Here is a 22008-nt window from a genome sequence, read left to right as displayed (position 1 = left end):
CAATCTGGAAATGCACACTTCACACTTGTTTGTGATGTTGTCATTTTATGTTTCCTATGTGCATACCTTATCCTGCACGTGCCTTAAAGGTTTGGCTTCTTTATTAAATACATTTCAATGCATGCGTGGTTGGGTTTAGGAACCAGAAGAACCATTAATGTCGGGAAAGGCTCTCATTCCTCACAGAGTATTACCGTGTGTTGAGGAAGGATTGGCTCAGAAATGTGGAGATTATATGTGCCTATGATATCTAGAAATGTAAAATGGCAACGTTTGGCCCTGATGAATCAGTTGGGGAAAACGCTTGACACACTTAACAGGAAAAGTAAGTTTCTATTCAGCAATTCAATCCTAAAAACATAGGGTACCAAAAATCTGATTGATATAAATGGAAATGGGGCCTTTTCTGTCGAATTGACTTTGAAGTATAGACTACTTTCACTCATTCAGCACCTTTCATTAGGAGCATTAAGATGGAGATCAAACCTTTAAATATCTGATTATTTGACAATCTGCTCAACTTTTTTAGCACAGCTGCCTCTGCATCTTCATATGCAGGCTGACACTGTTAACCAGACATTTAAGAGCCCTCCAATACAGAGTTGTAAAATGTAAAAATATTCTGGTTAGATTGTGGAAATGTGATGCAGAACAGACGGAGAAAACGAGAAACGGAGAAAATTAAAGCTGTAGATGAATACATCTAGTAAAGCTATAACTTTGGAACCGTATCACAGAATGACCACATTTTACAGATCTACCATATTTTATGCGTGGCGTGTGGCAACCTCTGGGAAGAGACTTTGCAAATGCTAACAAAAACAACTGTCACAACTGCCTAAACAGAAGTAACATCTTGTCTCCTCTGACAAACCCTTCTTTCTGAGGCATAATTTTTCCGTAACACCTCAAACAAGACTATTATTCTTCGCCAGGGAACCAGGAACTTACTGTTGAAACAGGCTTAAGGGGAACAGTCTATTTGCATACATAAATGTAAAAATTTGCAAGAAGACAGACAGAGAGGAAAAGAGTTAGCGAGGCCAGGTGAATAAGTCTTCTGTTGGCCGAGGAGCTGCAGCAGTGGAGGAGGGTGGGAAGGTGTTTTGCATATTAAGGTTTTTTCTTGCTGGGCAGGTGTCTGAGAGATACAGGAGCTGATTAGAGTTTAGCACAAGGAAAATTTGCCCAGCCATGCAAATTCTAACCCCCCTGACGAACCAACCGCCTTGGTGAGCACGAAGACTCTGCATGTAAGTGTTTGTGTGTGGCTTTCGGTGTGTGTGTGGGTGTTATTTATGATCGTGTGTTTTTGCGAGTGCGTGGGTTGTGTGTTTTTTGCCATTTGATGTTTGTGTGGGAATGATGTGTTTGTGTGTATTACATATGAGCGCGGACACACTTGTTATGTTTTTCCATCTTAAACTTGTGTGTGTATGTGTGTGTGTGTGTGTGAGTCATAGAGGTAATGTGGAGATGGAAATGTACTGGATGTGTATCAGGATGCCCCCAAGGCCTTTTTCTGTGGATCTCTCCCCTTTCTCCTCCACCTCCTCCTCTTCCTCCCCTACCTGCCTGCACCACCACTTGAAACAGGAGCCTACGCAGATTCAGCAAGCACACACACACACACACACACACACACACACATTGAGTTTTCCCTTTGCCAAATTCTGCATCATCAAAGTTCCATCCACCTTGGTGGCGTCTTTGGAATGAATATGTCCTCTGTTTCAGTGATCACACACACGCTGACACACACACACACACACACACACACACACGTCTGTGGCCTTTCTTGTTTGATGCTAATCTGCTCTGTCACTGTGCTGGCCTAATACGCTCCCCATCTCCCTCCCAGCTTCTCTTTTGTCGCGATTGTTTCCCCTTTTTTCCTTTCATATCCCTCCTCCCTCATTCCCTCGCGTCATCTTCTCTTCCTTCTGTTCCCTCCCTCCTTTCATTCTTTCATCCTCCTTTTTTGCATGTCTTCTGTTATTCCCTCCCTCCTCCCCCTTGCTTTTCCCCCCATTAGAAAGTTTTAATGGCATAATTGTCACATTCCTTCTGGCACAATGAACACCAGCAGTAATTAAAAAGCTTGCCGTTAATTACCTAGACCCCAGCTCTACTTTCCTCTTTTCTCAGCAAACCCCCTCTCTTCTGATCCCCTTTCTTCTTCTCTTTCTTCTCCGCCTCTCATTCACTTCATCCATCGTCATCAAAGTCTTCCGAAACATACCCGGCCTCCCAAAGCCTTGACTTTGAGCGAGGAGCACTTTCATGTGAGGACTCAAGTGAAAATTCTCACTTAGCGTCCTTTTCTTTTTACTCCAAGGCCCCCTCTGTCTGTCTTTGAAACCCCAATGACAACACACATCATCTTTCATAAGACAGGAATGTGTGTGAGTTGGTAATGGGTTAGAGACAGAGAGGTGGGGTCTCATAAAGAGCCAGTTTTTATGATGGCTCTGGGAAACTCTCAGATTTCCATAAGACAGACTAGGCCAAGTTTTCTCTGTCAGTGACCACTCCGCCCACTCGCATACACACATCTTGGCACTTAAAGAGGAAGTCCCTATGATCTCTATGCAAGAGGGAGGTACCGTGAAAAGCGGTGAGAAGTATCATGTGTCCTCCCTTATCAGCTGTTCTTTCTCCTATTGCAAAGATGTGTCACTGCTTTTGTCTCTTTCTTTTTTGGCTGTTCATCCGTCTGTCATCCCTGTGTTTTGAAATCATAACATCCCTCTACTGACATTATTCTCTGTGTTTTTATTTTTCACCTAAAGTGAAAACTTTCTAAAGTTTGTCGTCTTCTCACCACTACATTCTCTCCTATTATGGCTTCTTCCTTTTTCCAACGTTTCCTCCCTCTGTCTCCCTCTTTCCCTTGCTCTCGGTGTCTCTCTACCTCTCCATCCATTACCAGAACCACAGAGAGCTGAGAGCAGATGCTGTCTGTCCAACTGCCGTGCCCCATAGTATTGTGTGCTTCACCTCTCCTTCCCCCCTCTTTCCCTCGTTCCTCCTCTTCACGTCCCTCTCGGGGCTCCATTTGTTCTCCACCCAAAGAGGCTAATGTCTGTTTTCTCCTCCTCCTTCCCTGCCTGCTGCTGCTTTCCCCTCCCTGTCTTCTATTCCCTCATTCCAGGTCTTTTTGATTGTCTCACTACACAGGGCATGGTGTGTATCTGTGTGTATGTGTGACAGTGTGTATGGGGGGTGTCTTTGACCGGGGTTCGACCTCTGAGAATTTAGGGTGAGAAGGTCAGAGCCATTTCACAAGAAGCCAAGCAAAGACACAGATACATATAAGTATAAAGATACATATGTACATAAAAAAAAAACTAACTTGCACACAGGTGCATCACTTTCACTGAACGGCTTTAGGGTTCTCTTTGAAGAGTGATTGAAGACAAAAAGAGGTAGAAGATAGAAGGAGTGATATAAAAAGCTGGCAGTATAGATTTAGCAGATTCAGACCTGCCAAAAATACAACCAAGACAATTTGCCAGTGGGTTTATTTCACCAGTGTACACACACACCTCCCCCGTCTTCAACCCCCTCATATCTACAGTATCGTATGTCATTTTTAAGTCCCTCCCATTAAGATCTTAGAACAACATAGTCTCCAACAGTGCATTCATTGATCATGCATGCATACGGACACAGCATGTACTGCTATAAAAAAGTCAAAGTATGCACTTTACAGGTCACTCTACAGGTCAGCTGATCTCAACAGACACATTAGAAAACAAGACCCCCTAGTACAGTTATTGCTGCATTTCACAATTTTAACAAAGGTGACCCCAACCTGCAACAGTATTTGGTGTGTTCTTCCGTCGCTCATGCTCCATCTTTCTGCAAAGTTTCATGAAATTTGATAGTTCTTGCATCATCCTTAACAATCACATAACCTTGTTGACAGAGGTAAAAGCAACTCGCAAAAAAAATCCTACTGGCATTTAATCAAAAACTTAAACAGTAGAAAGAGCTGAATCAGAACAACTTGACCATCACATGACATGAATACATGTGATAACAACAAAGTGCAAGTATTTGTGTGACACAAGTATTTATGTGACTCAAGTAGTTGTTTTGCTAGTGGAAAAAGTAGTGATCCTAAAGAATAGTAAATAACTCAGCAGGAAATATACCTAAAATCCAGCATGTTCTTGCCAACTTTTCTGCCTTCCTGATGCCTTCTTTTTGCTAACCTACACTTCACTTACAACAGAAAATTCACAATACACAAAGTCACTCAGATAAAGGCAAATAAAACCAAACCCCACTCACATTAAACCTGAAAAGCAACTAATTTCTTCACATACAGTTTCTGTGATTCCAGTTCATTTGTATGATTCATATGTTACATTTCATTAAAAGCACTTCCAAACAATGAGACAGTCCTTCTAAAAAGTCCTAGAGTCTTGGAGGGGTACCTTGCCTAGCAGGGGCAAGATATAACTAAAGAGAGGTGAGGACATCGACAACATTAGTTGCCATGATGGTACCTACTGACAGAAGCAAATGTATTTACAAAAGATCTAATATGAAATATTCTACAGACATTACCCTGGTTCTTTCTTGAGCCATGAGTTTAAACTTGACTTTTTAATTCTTCTTAGAGAAAGAAAAGAATAGTGTGTGTGATCATCTGCTTCTCAGTGAATAGCTCAGGGCTATTAAGGACCCCAGTTTGACGTGAAGTGACAGGTCTTTTCTCCGCTGTGCAGTGTGTGCTCACACGTGTATGCATGTGAGATTTAGAGATTCATTCTGTGTGCTGATTAAATGACCAGAGCAGTGTGTAGAGCCTGAGGCAATAGGGGTAGCAAGGAATCACTTAAACATAAAGAACTACACGATCCCTTCGCTTCTTTTCTCACCTGCTCACACACAAATACTCATTACGCTAGCTTGTGCTTGATTTTCTTCTCCCCTCTCCCCCCTCCGTCTTCCCCTCCTCCTTCTGTCCCTGGTCACCTTGTGAGGGGCAGCCTGCTCTGTGGCACAGCTGCTGATTATGTCATTATTTCTGGACCATTTTGGTCTCCGTCCGTGTGTGTGTGAGACTAATGAAGCGTGGCAAAGGGACGCATGCCAAAATGACCAGGGCGTGCATCAACGCTGCAGATGTGTCAAAGCAATTCCCCCATTCTCCCCCTGCTGATGCCAAACTCTCCCTCCTTCAATCCAATCTGCAGTTTATTATTTTTCCTTTCTTCCCCTGCCATCTTGATCCTTCACTTGCCCTTGTGTTCCATCTCCTTCCATCCATCCATCCATCCATCCATCCATCCATCCATCCATCCATCCATCCATCCATCCATCCATCCATCCATCTTCCATCCTTCTTCCTCCACTGCAGCTCCTTACTCTCCATCCGTTATTGTTTGCTCACCCGCCCACACTCACCCTCCTTCATCCTACAGTTCCATTCTTCCTCTTCCTCCCTCCCCCGTTCTCCTCCTCTCCAGATGTCCTGTTCCTATCTTCCAGACTCCCTTGCTCCTTTCTTTCCCTGCTGCCTCCTGCGCTCAAAGCTGAGCTGACTTCCTGACCTCTAGAGGCCCCATTACAGCGCTTCATGACCCCCCCCCCCCCATCATTTAGATTTTTGGTCCGTCTCAGCCTGTGACAGTCATATAAGCCCTTGCAATGAATTTCTAAGTCTCTAAACAAGGGCTGAACTGATATTTCTGGTATACAGATTAGCTTTACCACAACCTACAGTATGCATAAACTGTGGAAAGGGAGGTCTAAAGAAGCTCTGATTAAAAAAAATAACTTTCAAATTTTATGTATCCAAAGGTGGGGGTTCAGGCAAGAAGGAAAACAACCTCATCAGTGTCTTTGACCCTGTCCTGTCCTTGACTTCCTGGTGGAGGAGCACCTTGAGAAAAGTACCATGTGACGCTATTGCTCCTACATACACAGAGTCACCAGACAGCTAGATATACACACACGCACACGTATACATGGCAGCCCCTCAAGGCTCCATGTTCTCAAGGCTATCAGTGGAGTGAGGGTGGCTGATGTTTGCTCAGCTTTGAGGCCCATTTCCCGTCCCAGCAGTCTCCGAAGCACAGGCCTCACAAAAGAGAGATCTGAGAAACTGAAAGGTATCATAGAAATACAGAAGGTTGTTAAAATGAAGATTATTAAGCTCTTGAGAAAGTAATGATTTAACTGAGGCTCCACTGTGACTTTTCCATTTCTTTCATTTAGTTGGTCAGAGTCTTCAGCCGTGGTACAGTCTTATCAGTGGGAGCAGGGCTGGGGACAAAAGTGGTGAGGGGTAGAAAGAGAGGGGACATGGGTTGTGTTTGCTTAAAGTGACAGTGTGGGCCAAGGGCTTATCAAGGCCTTTGTAGATTATTGATTGGAGCAGATACATGAGGCACAGGGGCCTGTGTGTGAGAGTGTGTGTTCGAGGTTCGGAGAGCTCTGGATTTACTCACTGAAAATGTCAATGGCCTGCTGAAGTTCAGTTTCAGCTCTTATTTTTAAGCTAAAGCCTCATTGTCAGGTTGGTATATTCTTGTGATACAAGTAGCTAAACATGACATAAAGCTTTGAGTGCATTACAAAATGTGGAACTTCGCTGTCTCTCACACATAAACACAAATACAGTGACCGAGAAGCATGGGAAGTGTTGGTATTCCCAGGCTGGGTTAGGGTTAGGAATTAACCTGGCTAGCAGAGGGGGGCTTATGTTGTGTCCTGTATTTCATCCTTCAAGGCAACAGCTTGCTAGCACACACACTCACTTGCACACACAGCCTTATCTTCCAGGGTCTTGTCTTGTTTGGCTAACACTGTGTAAATAGAAGGTGCAATACATCTCCTGACAGTTCCCAAAAGCAAAGGGGAGAAACACGTTGGTCAAACAAACAGCCAACCCTGAGTCACCAAGAGAGAAGAGATTTCTCAGGCTTTACTGAAACACATGCAAAGACACACACATATACACTTACATGCACAGTGTGTATAACAGGAGCCTTTATTTAAGGGCTTGGGCCTCTGGCTACCTTTTAAACATTTGTCTCAGCAGTCTTAAGACGGGGGCTGCTGCTGGAGTGAATAGCTCCCAGCAAGCCGGCCACAGGCTCCTATTGTCCTCCATCATATTTTATTATCTCATCAAAAAGCAGGAAATCCGATTCCCTCTCTGTGAAAAAGAGCTTATCCTTCTGTCTCAAAGCAACCTGTCACAAGAGAGAGAGATGGAGAAAAAGGGGGAAGAGTTGTTGGGGAGAAGGGGAGTCAGTGAAAAGGAGTGATTAACTGCCTCATCGCAATAAGACCCTCTTTCTTTTTTTTCTTGCTTTCATCCTTTCTTCTTGATTGGTATTTATCCAACACAGCGCAATGTAAAGGTTAGGGAAGTGCAGATTTATCTCTTTTGTTGATTCTTTTCAGTTTTCTGAAACAGTAATATCCCTTTTCCTGAAAGCATTGTTTTTTTTTTAATTCTCCTGCCACACTTCTGTCCTCCATCTTTTTTACACCAGACTTTCCAGCTCAATCTCATTGTGGATTGTGAAAGAGTCAAGAAATAGATCTGTGTCCTCACATTGGGAGGCACGTATTGTTAAGATTATTTTCATGACATCCAGCTTTCATTTCACTTGTAGATGGGAGCAACATCACCACCCTGGTTAACCAGAAACAAAAAAATTCTATCTAGATAATGTCGCCTTGATTCTCTGAACATTGTTCAGAAAAGTCTCACATCTTGAAGCACCGGTGCCAAGGTAGAAAGTGCTTAATGAAGTTCATATTTTGGTCACCAACAATAATTTGGAGTCAGGCCTTACCAACATGAGTTCCTGAATCACGTCATCTATCATGCACTAAATTACCAGACATCTTTGCTTTTGGATGTTTGTACCTTTCTGTTTTAGCTCCAGTCACATAATAAAAGAAAAACAGTATATTTTCAAATTCAGGCTGCTAATGGTGGATGCACTCACAGTCACCTTGTTTGATTTTTTTTTCTGGGCGTCACTCCCCACACACACACACACATATATATATATTTACAACCACACACAAAACTGTCTGTCCTTCCCTCTCTCCTCCCCTCTTTGTACATCTGTGTTTTAATTTTGGGCTCTGCTGAGAAGTTGTTAAAAAGCCCTATGAAATATGTATGAAGGATTGTGAGCCACGCGATTGGCCCCATTTACCGGACAGCAGAGCGAATGAACGACCACACTGGATAATCCCCCACAATGCCTCTGGAACAAAGGCCCAACAGCTGACCCCAGAGAGAAAGATGGGGGGGTTAGAGTGGTGGTGGGAGGGATGGCAGAATGGGACATGGGAGGGGGTGCAAGCAGTAAAGGCTCACTGCTGGTCAGGGGGCAGCTCGCTCACAAACACAACTTACACGTTGTGGCAAAACAAAGGCTTGTGGGACAGGAATAACTCCCTTCGTTCTGTTGGTCCACAGTCTCTCCTTAGACTCTTCTCAGCCCCTCCTTCTCTCGCCATCTCTCCCTCCCTCCCTCCCATTCTCCCTCTCCCTCTCGCAGTCAAGAGGATCTGAAATACCAATACCCTTTTCTCCTTGACATTGCTTTCTCCTTGCAGTCAGCGTTTTGCTGTCCTTTTATAGTCAAAACGTCAGGAGAAATTCCATGCAGGAATATTCTTAGTAATGCAGCACTCCCTGCATCTAACGGCTAGGGCGCTGCGCTCCTTTCGACCATCAGCGGAGCCTTTTGGGAAAAGCGCACGCATGCAGTCACACACACTCACTCGACAACACACACACACAAAGTTGCCCTCATGCCAGGGTTATTGTGCCAGTATTTCAGAAGCGACAAGCAGCCCAAACAATGAATTATATCCAGTTGTATTCCACCGGATGGGGATTCAATATTTGGGGAATTGGGTTATACCTTATGTTTTTCCTCTCTCTCACACACACACACACGCGCACAGTGGACAAGCTCCTTATTCACAACTCACCTTTTCACTCCTACACAGACACACACACATACACACACACAAGCATCTTAGTGTCCATTCATCACCCTGAGGGGGGTAGTGGGCTGTCCCATGTGTGTAGAAGTGTGTATGTGTGTGTGAAGAGCCCTGCATGTGTGTGTGGTGGTGTCCATCGTGTGTGCGTGTGTTCCAGTGGCCACTAACCTTGCTGTGTCCTGACACTCCTGATGAGTATCTGCAGGACACTGGAGGAGAGGAGAGGAGCGGTGTGCGCACTGTCAGGCATTTGGGCAAGCTGCTGCCGTATATATGAGTGTGTGTGGCAATGTGTGTTTGTGTGAGCATCAAGGGAGGCGGGCAGGGAGACAGTCAGCATTATCCAAGCAGGTGACCCCTGAAGGCTGCGTCGCCCTGGAGCTCTGAGACGAGGAAAGAGACAGAGCCAAAATACGCCAGGGTAGCTGAGGTGTGTGTGCATGTATACAGCAAGCAATATGTAGAGCTCTGTCACCGTACAGGATGTGTCATCTCCTTGGCACAAGGAGGTGTGCGCGCTGGTGTGTGTGCTCACGCCTGCAGAAGCGTGTGTGTGTGACAGAGTGTTGGCTTGGGGGAAGGTGTCACAGATCTTTGCCAGACTAATCATCTCCATGGTGTCGGTGAGCGCTGCTGTCAGGGACACTAAAGAGGCGGCGTGTCTCCCCGTTCCCAAAGCATTTAGTACTTCCTCTTTCGCCAGCACCTCTCTGTCGCTCTTCAGTCAGCTCCGCTCTCTCGTTTGGTCGCAGATTTGCAGTGGGAATCATAAACATGTCACAAGCGGCATGTTGCCGGGAGGGAAGTGGGAGGTGTGAGAAACCTGAGAATTCACAAGAAGCAGCTTTTCTCAGGCCAACACCTCGACTGGCTTTTTAGGAAGTTGACATTCAAGAGACAGGTGATATATGGTTTTAAATCCACTGTGAAAATATCAACATATTCTACAACTGAGGAGTAGACATCGTTGAGACTGAAGCAAAAAGTACCACGACAAGTTGTAAAATGCAGTAAAACTGTGATGTGGGAATGGTTATCCCAAGAGATGGGTTGGAATTTAGATGTCAAGATAATGATCAGAGCACAGTTGATATTTTCAAATGATCTAACAGCGTGTTACAGATTCTTCCCTCTCAAATAATGAAGAGAAAGTGTGGCAAAGTTTCTTCAAGTGATTAACCACTGATGAAACATGACTGGAAAATTAAACATTTCCTCCCTGTCTGTGTCCATGAAGGTCCCTGATCGCTTCCTAGAGGTGGCAGAGATCACACTAAGAGAGTTCTTCAATGCCATTGTGGCCGGCAAAGACGTGGACCCGTCCTGGAAGAAGGCCATCTACAAGGTCATCTGCAAACTGGACAGTGAGGTCCCTGAGATCTTCAAGTCCCCTAACTGTCTCCAAGAGCTTCTACATGAGTAAATTTCTCCTCCTTCTCCCCACTCACCTATTTGCGCTTTTTTGTTTGTTTGTTTGTTTATTTTCTCTGATTTCATAGAATTGCAAAGTGATTTTTCTTTTTTTTTCTTTTCTCAAACTTAACTTTTGATTATTTTTATTTATTTTTTTCTTTTTTGAATGTATGAAAGTTATGGAGTAGCATTCCCAATCTAAAGCCTCTGTGGCAGTTCCTAAATGACCTAGCTATTGTGTTGTTGTTCTTATATTATTATGGTTATTATATGTTTTGTTTTTCTATAAATCTGATTTGAAGAGACTCTAATTTTTGGGTGTTTTTGGACCGGGTGAACCTTCATCCGTTTGGCCTGCTTCACAATCAACACAACCTACACTATAACCAACACAGGCAGGGTTCCTGAAAGACTGTACACGTGGCACCCATGGGTGCCCTTCTAGTTCTGGGGTTATCCTAACGAACTGTCCCTGCTTAGTGCAAAGTGGGTAAGATTTCCCTAACAGGACAGAGATACACACACATACACACAAAAACAAGGCCTAGTAGGGTTACTGACTGGACTAAAACTGGACTTGTGGTACTGGTCTGCACTGGTCTGTGGGACTTGGACCGGTGTCTAATAGCTACAGAGCTCTACCATTTTTTGAAGTGTGTTTTCCCTGCAAGTAGGGCATTGTGTTTATTGGGTGTACACTATTATTTTGATTACTATTCTTATTGTTGTTGTTTATGATCATTATTTGTCATTACTGCTTGCTGAAGGTTGCCACTTCAAGATTTGTTTGTCCCTTGATGCCCTTGCAGAAAAAAATAAATTATTGCTATTAATGTTATTCCAAAAGGTTTTAGATTGTGGAATATTTTCTCCTCATTCCCCATCCTCATCCCTACTAACGCGCTTTAGTTTGTCCATCACTGAGGCAGACTCTGCTTTTGTTTTGCTTGTTTTGTTTTTGATGGTTGGAACCTCGGGCAACTTTGCTGGAATTGGGTTTTAATAATCAGAGTGAGATTTTCTTTCCACCTGTAGTGACAAACTCGCCTTACAGTAATGATGTTCTGGATAAAAGGCTGCTGAAAAACATCAAGTAGATAATGCAGAAATCTAGAAGTAAACAAATTAAGTTTTTTTTCTTCATCACAGCCATCTCTTAAACGGTCACATTTAGCTGTAGCTGCTCCATCTTCCTATTGACTTGCTCATCTGTCAGCAAAAAAAAAAAAAAAAACCTGTTTATCTGTTCAGGATGATCAAGAATATAAGATATTAACTTCAGAATTTTTCATCCTTTTCATAGCACTGTTTACTTAACAGCTTGTGTGAGATGAAGGCAGCCTGTTTACTCTTTCGGCTTTTAGTACGATAAGTCTATACATGGTGTAAATTACATTATGAAGTTTCTTGATTGCAGTTAATACTTGAATACATGAGAATATTATGGTAACTTAAAATACAGTGTTGAAGAAGCAATAGAAAATTACACGCATACGAGTAGAAAAAGTCAGAGAGGAAGGGAACTAAAAGAAGGAAAAAAGTACATGCACATAAGCTGAAACACAGCCGTTCATTACTTCTGCTTCAAACAGAACTTCCCACACAAACGACACAGACATTGCTCCTTCCCTCCATGTTCACCGGCCTTTGAGTGTCAGCTCCTCTCTCAAAGCAACAATTTGAGGTCAGAGGTGAGCACTCACCCCAGGGGTAGATGGAGAAGCTCTCAGCACTACAAAGAGCAGGGACAAAGGCACAGAGCAAGGAGCAGCACACACCTGAAGCCCTACGCTCGGTCCTACCGTCCCACACTGGCAGCTTTTCAGACCCAAAGTGTGATTCTTTTAAAGCCACGGTGCCCAGATCGCTAAACGGCATTCCTTTCAGCTTAACCTGAGATTATGATCCCAGATTTTCCACTTGAGCTGCACATGTATATCTAGTGTTTTTTTTAAAGACCTCTCAGGCTTTTAAGATTTTAAAAAGCAGTTTAGTTTTAGCTGTCCTTTTTGATGAGGTAAGTCTAAAGCAATGAGTCAGCTTGAAGACTTTCAAGTGTGCGTGCGAGCTAGCTGTTGATCTCACCTTGGCGACATTATCTTACAGCGCGTCTGTGTGCGTGTTACAAAAGATCAAAAGGGCCAGGTTGCTTAACCTGCTGACTCGTCTAAGCGAGACAAAGCGCCTGACAAAAGGACGCAGAGAGAGACAGAGACCTACTCCCTTCATTATGTCCCCCTCCTTCTCCTCCCCGCACAGTTTTCTTCTTAAGATCGGGAGCCCTGAGAGAGAAACCCGGACACATTTCTCACTGAAGGATGGGCCAGGCCCTCCATGTCTCAGAGTCTCAAAGCACCAGCCAAGGGCTCTAAAGCACCGCAGACAAAAGGAGAAGGGAAAGGACACTTTTATCTGATGCACAGATTATTATCGTTCCCCACCCTGCCCCTTCCTGCAGCTCCACCCTAAAGTTAAAGAGTGTCTGCACCTGAAAGATTCATTCAGAATTCTGAAAATGTACGCACTAAAAGAAAAAAAAGGAGAAAAGAAAAAAGACCTTCATACCATGTTGAAAATATTTTTGTCAAGATTTCCATTTCTGGGCTCATTTGATATTTAGGATAACATTATTAAAATACATATATAGGCTTTTTTAATAACTGTACAATATAAATCTATGGGAAAATATATATACAGTAATGGAGGGTCTTTGAAAGGCACTGTAAGAAACCATTTCAGAAAAGAAATCTAGGAGGTATTTTTTGTGACGGTTTTGTTTAAATCTGTGCTCTGAATAAATGAGTTGTTGGTAGATTAGTAACGGTAGGTCCTTGCAGGTTTTGTGAGCAGTTTTCTTTATTTGTTTCTTGACCTTATTTGTATTGTGTTGAAAGGCGCTCGACTTGAGATCAGAAGAAATAAAACTTAGAAGACATTTTCTAAGTTTGAAATGCTGTTATGGCAACTGTAAATTTGTAAGGATTGAAACCATGAATAGCTGTACAGTTTTTTTTTTTTTGCTATTATCAAACAGAGAACTAGAGAAGAGCGAGAGGGATTTAAAAGAAAAGAAAAGAAAAAAAAGGGTGAACCACTCTCCCCACTGGACTCTCGTGCTGGACTCTTCCAAAAACCAACAGAAGAGTTTCCCCCACCCCCCGACATGCCTTTAACGGGAGTCCGTCTCTCATCGGCAGTGCCCTTGAAGTTGCACCAGCATCAGTTTCTTAAAGTTTTGGACAGAAAGATGCATTTGACTAGCATTGGCGTGATGATGTCACAGAGTGGCCCGTTGGCAGTCTGTGGACCCTGTCTTGTAAAAAAAAAAAAAACAACAAAAAAAAAAAACGAGGGCAATACTGCCGCCATCGTAGCTCTAGATTCAATCTGGGAAACAGACAGGAATTCATTGTCATCAGAGGACAACAGTAGTGCCATGGAGGGGGAACATGTACAGTTACATTTTAATAAAAAGAGACTGCAGAGAGAGAAAAAATGTGATTTATACCCTTTTTTTACCAGGTTTAAACAGATGGGTAAAGTTTGTGGACTTTCTGTAAGCCCTGCATTATGTGCTTGTGTGTGTACATGTACTGAAGATGAGTGTGTGTCTGTATGAGAGAAAAGACCGATTATGAGAACCTGTGAACCAGTGAGTGACACAATTCTCAACACTGTGGCCCCTCCCCCACCCCTGGGAGTACCATCCTGACATGTAAATGATTCTCATTAAGCGTTGGCAACATGTGTTTGGTGTGTGCGCGTGTGTTGTGATAATTTCCTCTGATCTGTTTTCTGACCTGTTTGAAAGAGGTTTTTGTTTCTCGATGCTTTCAGTAGTAATTCCTTTTTTATCATTATTACATTGCTCCTTTTATTGTAAATATCAATGACGTGGACTTACGGTGATAAATACTGCCTTTGTATAACTTAGCAATATGTTATGTAAATAGTGTTTTGTTGATGCTTTTTGTATGACATTATTATTCAATTCTAGAGCAGTAATTCCAACTGGAACAGCCATGTTTCTAATACAGTCTGAATAGTTCCACAGGTTGTAAAATAAACTCATGACATGGCTGCTTTTTTTCTGTTACTGGTGTCTATTTGTCTTGCAGATTTTGTGTAATTTATTTGTTTAATTTATCCTAATTTATTTGATGTTGTTTTACTTTGTTTTTCAAACAGGGAAGGCTGCACTGCATTTAAATACATAGAACCAACTAAAAGATTTCCTCCTTATCTATTCAAAAGTGAATTTTAAAAAATTTGGAATTCCAGTATGTTTGTTCGATTTGACAGTAATAATAAGTGGAGATCTTGGCAGCTAAATGGAACTGGACGGTTTAATAAAAGGTGTAAGAGGGCAAAGGGCGGACTAGAAAGCTGAAACTAGTTTGGAGAAGTTTTGTATTTTTCTTGAGATTTTTTCCCCCCTGTATTGCTTTGGCCCAGCCCAAAAACAACCAGTAGTCAAATTGCCTTTTGTGCCTTCACCCTCTATGAACTGAATGTATGTGCAGTATATATGCAAGCTTGTGCAAAATGAATAAAAAATTTAAATAAAAATGAAAAAGAGAGTGGAAAATCACAACTGTTTGTGGTTTATTCATATCAACTTATATAAGACACACACACACAAACACACACACGTGTAGTTCTGATGTGGCAGATCATCACTGAAAAAGAAAAGAGTTTACTTTATTCCAGGATTATATTATCTTGATATCTCCCATCTTCTTTTCCAACTTTTTCAACTGCTCGTGATTGAAGCATTGAACTTATGAGCGCCATCCTCTGCAGGCTGAACTGATGACTGCTTATGCATCATCGGGCTAAAAGCAACCATCTTAAGGCTCAGGGAATCCTAATGTGGATATACACACATGATGAAAAAATATCTGCAAACTACAACAATGCAATAATAATAAAGAAATCCTCCAAGAAGGTGGGAGAGTATTTGCAATGTGCAAATTACAAAATCTTTTACATGTGGGAAAGATCTGAAATGAAACACAGTAAACGTTTTGAAAAAGGTTTAAAGAGCTGCTTAAAGACTGAGAGGCTACAAGTTAGTTGGTTGTTTTCATTATTAATCTCTGTGGGATTATTTTCTCTTTAAATCATTTGTCTGTTCAATCTAAAACATCAAACAGAAAGCCTGTGACAGTTCCCAACAGCAAATAAGAGCCAAACCAACCACCCAAAATCTGAAGAGGCTCTTTACAACCACATATGATAGCGAGGTATCAAACATTTACATGTGAGAAAGTCAGAAAATATTTTGTGTTTTTATTCGGAACATATTCAATAATTAAGGATTATTAATCATTTGTTGATAAGGTAATAAGTTAATCACCTTATCAATGAAATTATGTGTGTGTGGGTGTTGTTTAAATGATAAAAATGTGATAACATGGGTACACAGATCACAAATAATAATACACTATTAGCTGTTAAAAAGTTGTATTTTTCTTTTAAAAGAAAATGCTCAACATTTATTCAGGCATTTCATATTTTCTGTAGTTTGGGAGTCGTTTAGGAAAAACACAAGACTATTTTAGAAAGGTATAGTGTGTTCTCTGCGTCATTTTGTTCCTCTGTTATCATGACCTCTGTTGTACTTTCCAGCATGCCTGCCCGTTGCTCTGTTCCTTTTTCTTTCTTTGTTCTAGCCTGACTGCTTTTCTCTCTTTTTGCTTTGATGCTCATTTTTGGAGTTGCTTCTTTTGTGTCTTTCTTGCTTGCTTTTATTCTTTTTTTTTCCCCTCTCCCGTGTTCGTTTTCCCTCTCGTCCTCCGCCTGCCTCCCTCCACTTGACTTAACCGGAGGCTACAGCTCCTTAGGTTGGGCTGAGACAGCATCTTTGTACAACACCGACCGTCTGCTCTGTAATCAAATACCATCTGTCGCTACATCTGAAGACTCACTCTCTCACTTCCTCCATCACACACACACACACACACACACACCCCCCACCCCCCCAACACAACACACGCAAACGCAGGCACACACACACACCACATCTGTGCTTCCCAGTCTTGAACAATATGTGTGCATGTGCACTTTTTATGTACAATGACCCATGTACTTACAATCATTACACCTGATTCATTCTTGGCCTGCAGGGAGGAAGTCACCGAAGTCACTTTCACTACTTCCTGTTTTTCTATCTCTCCCACTGAGGGTTCAAGGGTCATTGTCTTCAGGTATCCATGTTTGTTCTGTGTGTCAGCAGGACCTTGGCTGCTGTATCAGACAGGAGATAGTGGACTTTAGCTCCTCAGTCTTAGATCAACGGCCCACTATCTCAAAGGCTGCCAGCCTTTCCCAATGTTTGCCCAATGCTTGTCCCTGCTCCGGCACACAAAACGTTGACACAGTCCCCAAGGTCCCTCTCCAAGTCCACCCTCCCTTCGTGATCAGTCGTTATCACACACTCAGGTTCAAGAACATTTTCAATTTGGTGCTAAGAGCACTTTTTTTTTGGGTTTTGTTTATTGGAACAGGTTTGCTCTAAGTTTTCCTGAGAAAATTTTATTTGAAAGTGTATTTTACAGCTTGATTGCAGAACACCAACACAACTACAAACAAAATATTTTTTGGTAAATATCACCCCACACAAGAGCTGATATAACTCACCATGCTGGGAAACTTTTGTGAGAAAGAAACGACATAGGCCCTCATTTCGATTTCAACTCTGTGAGATCCTCCTACCAGCAACCACAATGAGCTGTCTGACGTTTGGACCGTTTTGACACCTACTCCCAAAATGACTGTGGGCTTGAAAATAACAGTAGATTTTTTTTTATCATCCTTTTTAGAGAGAGAAATAAAATCTAAGTTTGAGTGCTTTTGTTTGCTCATTAGCATCAAAAAATGAAACATTTCACATGATGATTATTTATTTGAAATCTAAAACCACGAAAGGAGACTTGCACAGTGATGACTGATGATTTTCCTGTAATTTAACACTAGATTTCATCTATTGTGGATGGAGTAATGCACCGGTCTGCTCCAGAGCGAGTGGCACATTGCGGGATTAACTCCGGCTTAACCACATTTGGCATCAGTGATGGGGACACCTAGTGGTCAGTATGTACTGCTTATCCTGACTGTGTTGATTTTCTGACATGCCCCTCATCTTCTCCTCATCCTCTCCAGTTGCTCTTTTTGTTTTTCTACACAACACATTTAGTTCTTTTTATATTTGGCTATTTCCTCTCTGCCTCCCTCTCTCCTTCAAATCTTTTTGCATGTCTGCATACAGTTCTGTGGAACTGGAAGATTCCAGTTGGACAGCTCATTGTGCCCTCTTTTTCGTCCCTCTCGCTGCCACTCTTGCTGGAAGGCTCCAACGCAATTGGAGCCTCGGAGGCTCAAGAGAGGAGCCTGGGAAAGAAGGAACAAAGGGCCGTCCGTCTGCAGCAATCACCACTCTGTGCCTCCTCTCTCCCCCATTCTTCCCTCCCTTGGTCCCCCTCTCTTCCCTCTCCCTACTGGCCAGCGCCCCAAATTAAGACTTCAGACAAGAAAATGGGCTCACTAAAAAAGGGAGAGAAAGCAAGAGAAAGAGAGGGAGAAGGAAATCTGTAACAAGCCAAGAGGAGCAAAGCAACAAAGCCTCTGTTGTTGGATGGCAGGGCCCCTCTGTCGCTCTGCGAGGAACTGTCACTGTGTCAACTTGGACCCCTTGTTGCGAGGAACACAGACCATAAAGAACACACACACAAAACATACACCCACAGACAGAAAACATGCTGCAGAGGACAGCATGCCCGCATAAAAGGCCACATGAAGGCACGGGCTCTGAAGTTTTCTACATTTTACTGTGTTTTAGACTAATCTTAAAATTGATTCAACCTATATTTTTCATCAGTCTACGTATGAATATAACTTGCTGAAGGGTTGTGTTAATCAAGACTGAACTACATTATATATCTATTCAGACCCTTGCTATGACACAAGCAGCTGAGCTCTGATGCATTCTGTTAGTGATCCTTAAGATGCATTTTTAACTTAACTGGAATCAACCTATGAAAAATGCAATTCTTTGGACATAGAGAAGAAACACTGGTCTTTATAAGAATTCATGCTCTGTGACTGTCAAAACAAAGCCATTAGGTTGAATGAACTGGATGTCCCTGCAAGACAGGACTGTGTCAAGGAACAGATTTGAGGAAAGGTACAAGAAAAGTTCTGCAATTCTTCGTCATTCTAAAGTAAAAGAAGCCTTGGTAACAAATTAACCAATTGTCATTATGAATGAAGTCCCAATTTCCTTTGAGGAAATGGGAGAACTTTACAGGTGGGCAACCATCAGTGCATCACTCTGCCTATCAGGCCTTTATTAGAAAACTAGATAAATAACAGAAGTGATTTTTCACTGAAAAGAAGATGACAAGCCATTGGGAGTTCACCAAAATGACCTGAACAGGAAAATCCTGCAATCTAAAGAAACCTATACTGGATCATTTTGGCCACAGTTAGCAACAGAATATGTTGAGACCAGACACAGGGTATCACCACATAAAAACAATCTCTGCTGTCAGACATAGTGATGGCAGCATCGGTATGATGAGGGGTTTTTAGGGGGTTTTTTTGCAGGAGGGATAGTGAAAATAATGGATGCACAGAGGTGGAAAGCAACCCTGAGAGAAAACCTTTTTTTAGAAGGCTTGGGATTTCAGGTGGGGCTGAAGATAACTATTTCAACAAAACAAAAGGGCCTGAAGCATGCTGTCAATGGGGCTTCGTCTAAACTCTGTCCTGGACTCCCACATCAAATGTCCTGTGGTGGCCATGGCTCGGGTGGTACATTGGCAATCTTCCAATGGAAAGATCATTGGATCATCAATCTTCTGTGCTAAAGTTTTCTTGGGCAAGATACAACCTCACACTGACTCCAAAACGATCATCAGTATTTGACTCTAAGGCATAAGTGTTGCAAATTTAGGGCATGTTTATACAATAAGATGCGGTTTATGTGTGTTTGTGTGAGTGGGTGAATGAAACAATATGAAGCTCTCTAGAACCTAGACAAGGTTAAGGTGTAGATAAAATAATAGAAAATCTATTTTAAGTTTGAAGCAAAACCACAAGTGTGCAAGGGTCCGAAAACTTTCTATTGGCTTTATAAACTCACACACACACAAAGACAGCATGCCAAGCGGATGCTGATTCTCCAAATGAATATAGACAGTACAGGTGAGAAAACAGCAGTTGTGAATCCCCACAGCACACCTTCCTTTTTACTGCCAAGAAATGTTAGAAGGGAGGAACTCCCCTTGAAAGGGAATCAAAACTAAAGATTTGTGAATGTGAGCACTTCTGAGAGCAAGTACTGAAGGTAGACAACACAGAATGATATATGAATTATATCAGGACATCCACTGACACTTTGCAATCTGGGCCCAGAGGGGCAACACCTGTTATGGAGTTTTATGAAGCAAACGCACACTCACTCAACTTAGTTTTGCTATGTTTATAAAGACTTTCCATTGACATAACACAGCCTCTAGCCCCCTTCCCAAATCCATTCATAACAATAGTTAAGAAACCACATTTTAAAACCCACTTTGACATTGAAACGTCTGTGATGCACCATTATGGTCACAAAAAGTCTCTCATACCTGTCAAACGTAATGGGCTTCCTATTTTTGGATCTCCTAAGTAAGGTGAAACAGACTCACACACACACACAACACTCACACATCTAAAAACACGTGACAAGCCTCACTGAAAAATGGAGACACTTGAATCCACTTAAAAATGGATAAAATAACTTAAGGTGCCTTCATATGCATTTTCCCCCCAAATCTTTTCCTTTTTTCTTTTATCCCCTACAGAAGAGTAAGAGGTCATAGAGAGTGTGCGTGTATGAGTGTGGGAGCATGTGTGTGTGTGTGTGTGTGTGTGTGTGTGCGTGTGTGTGTGTGTGTACAAGCGCGTACATAACTGTGCATTGGGGGTAGAGATAAAAACTGAGCTGGTTTGGCTTCTTCCAGTCTAAACTGGGTCCAGTGGGTCCAAGACAGATGGCACTCAGGGCAACGCCAGTCTGGGCTCTCTGTCTCTTTTTCTATCTCCCTCTTTCTCTCTCTCTCCTTCACATACACACACATGTGCGCGCACACACTCTTTTAATAGCCATTATTGGCATCCTTTGCCTCTTCCAGATCCCTGAATCAGAAATCACAGAGGCCCATTATATTTCCTTTTGACCTATTTGGCAAGATGATGTGAGCATTGAGTGCTGGATTAAATGAAAAGCAGTTTATAATCCAGTAATTCTAATGTTTTAATTACTTAGATGAACAGGAGGTGTTTGAGCAAAGGCTAATCTCTGAGACATAGGGGGCAGAAAGAGAGAGGGATGGGAGGAGATTTGTCATTTTCTTTGTAATACACACACACAGGCTTGGAATATTAGCTGTGAATTAAAGTTGATCACCTGTTAGCACAGATTAAAAGATTCACAGGTTTAATAATTCATATTAAGGTGAGGCACACAGAGTAGGGAGATAAAATCATTACCAAGATTAAATGTCTATGTGCCGATATGTATCAAACTGTACGTTTTCAGCAGAATTGTGTTTATCCCACATGTGCTCTACTTTTTTCTACTCCACAGTAAATTTAGAGATTTATCACAAGTCTTATTGAAGTTCTGCTGTATCTTGAGTGACATCCATAGCTGTAACTGATCCCACAATTGTCTTTGATAGCCACCCTTCCTGTCAATCAGGCAAAAGGACAAAGGCTGCTAAACCAAGACTGATGACCTCATGCCTGGGGTCTGCTCCATGCTAAAGGGGTCTTAACACCGTTCAACTTGCCTTTTGTGTATGGAGCCATTTTTCAGACGCTGCTGAGTACCGAGAATCACATCGCAGTATCTCTCAGGGCTCGGGATGCACGCACATACACACACGAATTAGCTGACACACATCCCCTTGATCCATGGGCTGGAGGATTGAGCCAGTAGAGAGCCTTAAGACAAGGAGTGACAACCGGGACAGCTGCAGGGGTTGGAAGCCAGTCTTAGGCCCCCACCCCACCGCCTCCACCCTTCAACATACACACACACACACACACACACCACCACCACTCCACCACTGCAGCCTCAAGCCAGCCAAACAAGCCATTGTCTCTGGCCTGGGCCTGTGGTATTTCATTTGTCATGAAATGGATATGGACACGGGATGACCATGAGGCTGTTTCTCCAAAAAAGACATTGCTACTGCTACTGCTGCTGCCGCTGCTGAGACTGCTGAGCCCAGAGTGTAAACTCGCTTCATCCTCTACCTTCTCATGCAGCTTGCCCCAAGCACCCTGCTCTAAACTATTAATAAACCTGCTCTTTACCCACGTAGAGAGCCAGTAAGGGGATGATCCAAAATGTTTCTGTTTTCATCACAGGATGTAGAAAAGAAAGAAAAAAAGAGTAATAGTACAGGTTAGTCTATGTGCCAGCCCATTTTGGTTATTCGTCTTGATTTTCACTCTCACAGGTTTCTCAGTGTACATTATGCAATTTAGGCTTATGAGTCAGGTAGGTCATTAGCATCCTGCTCAGCTGCTGTCAACATCTGC

General features: G+C 42.5%; 1 protein-coding gene across 2 annotated transcripts in view; it reads left to right on the top strand.

The window, feature by feature from the left end:
* The window catches only part of LOC140266726 (prospero homeobox protein 1-like), a 31107-nt gene extending 16100 nt beyond the window's left edge, over nucleotides 1-15007 (top strand). For both annotated transcript variants that reach the window (XM_072361813.1, XM_072361814.1), the window contains exon 5: nucleotides 10238-15007. In XM_072361813.1, coding sequence (XP_072217914.1) covers nucleotides 10238-10423 — 186 coding nt within the window. In that variant the 3' untranslated portion in view covers nucleotides 10424-15007. The remainder of the gene's footprint in view (nucleotides 1-10237) is intronic.
* Nucleotides 15008-22008: the final 7001 nt, after the last annotated feature.

Source organism: Leuresthes tenuis, unplaced genomic scaffold (assembly GCF_036924035.1).
Source record: "Leuresthes tenuis unplaced genomic scaffold, fLeuTen1.0.hap1 SCAF_13, whole genome shotgun sequence".
In the NCBI taxonomy this organism is placed as follows: Eukaryota; Metazoa; Chordata; class Actinopteri; order Atheriniformes; family Atherinopsidae; genus Leuresthes; species Leuresthes tenuis.
Note: the sequence above shows the minus strand (reverse complement) of the source record. Positions and strands in the feature narration are given on the sequence as shown.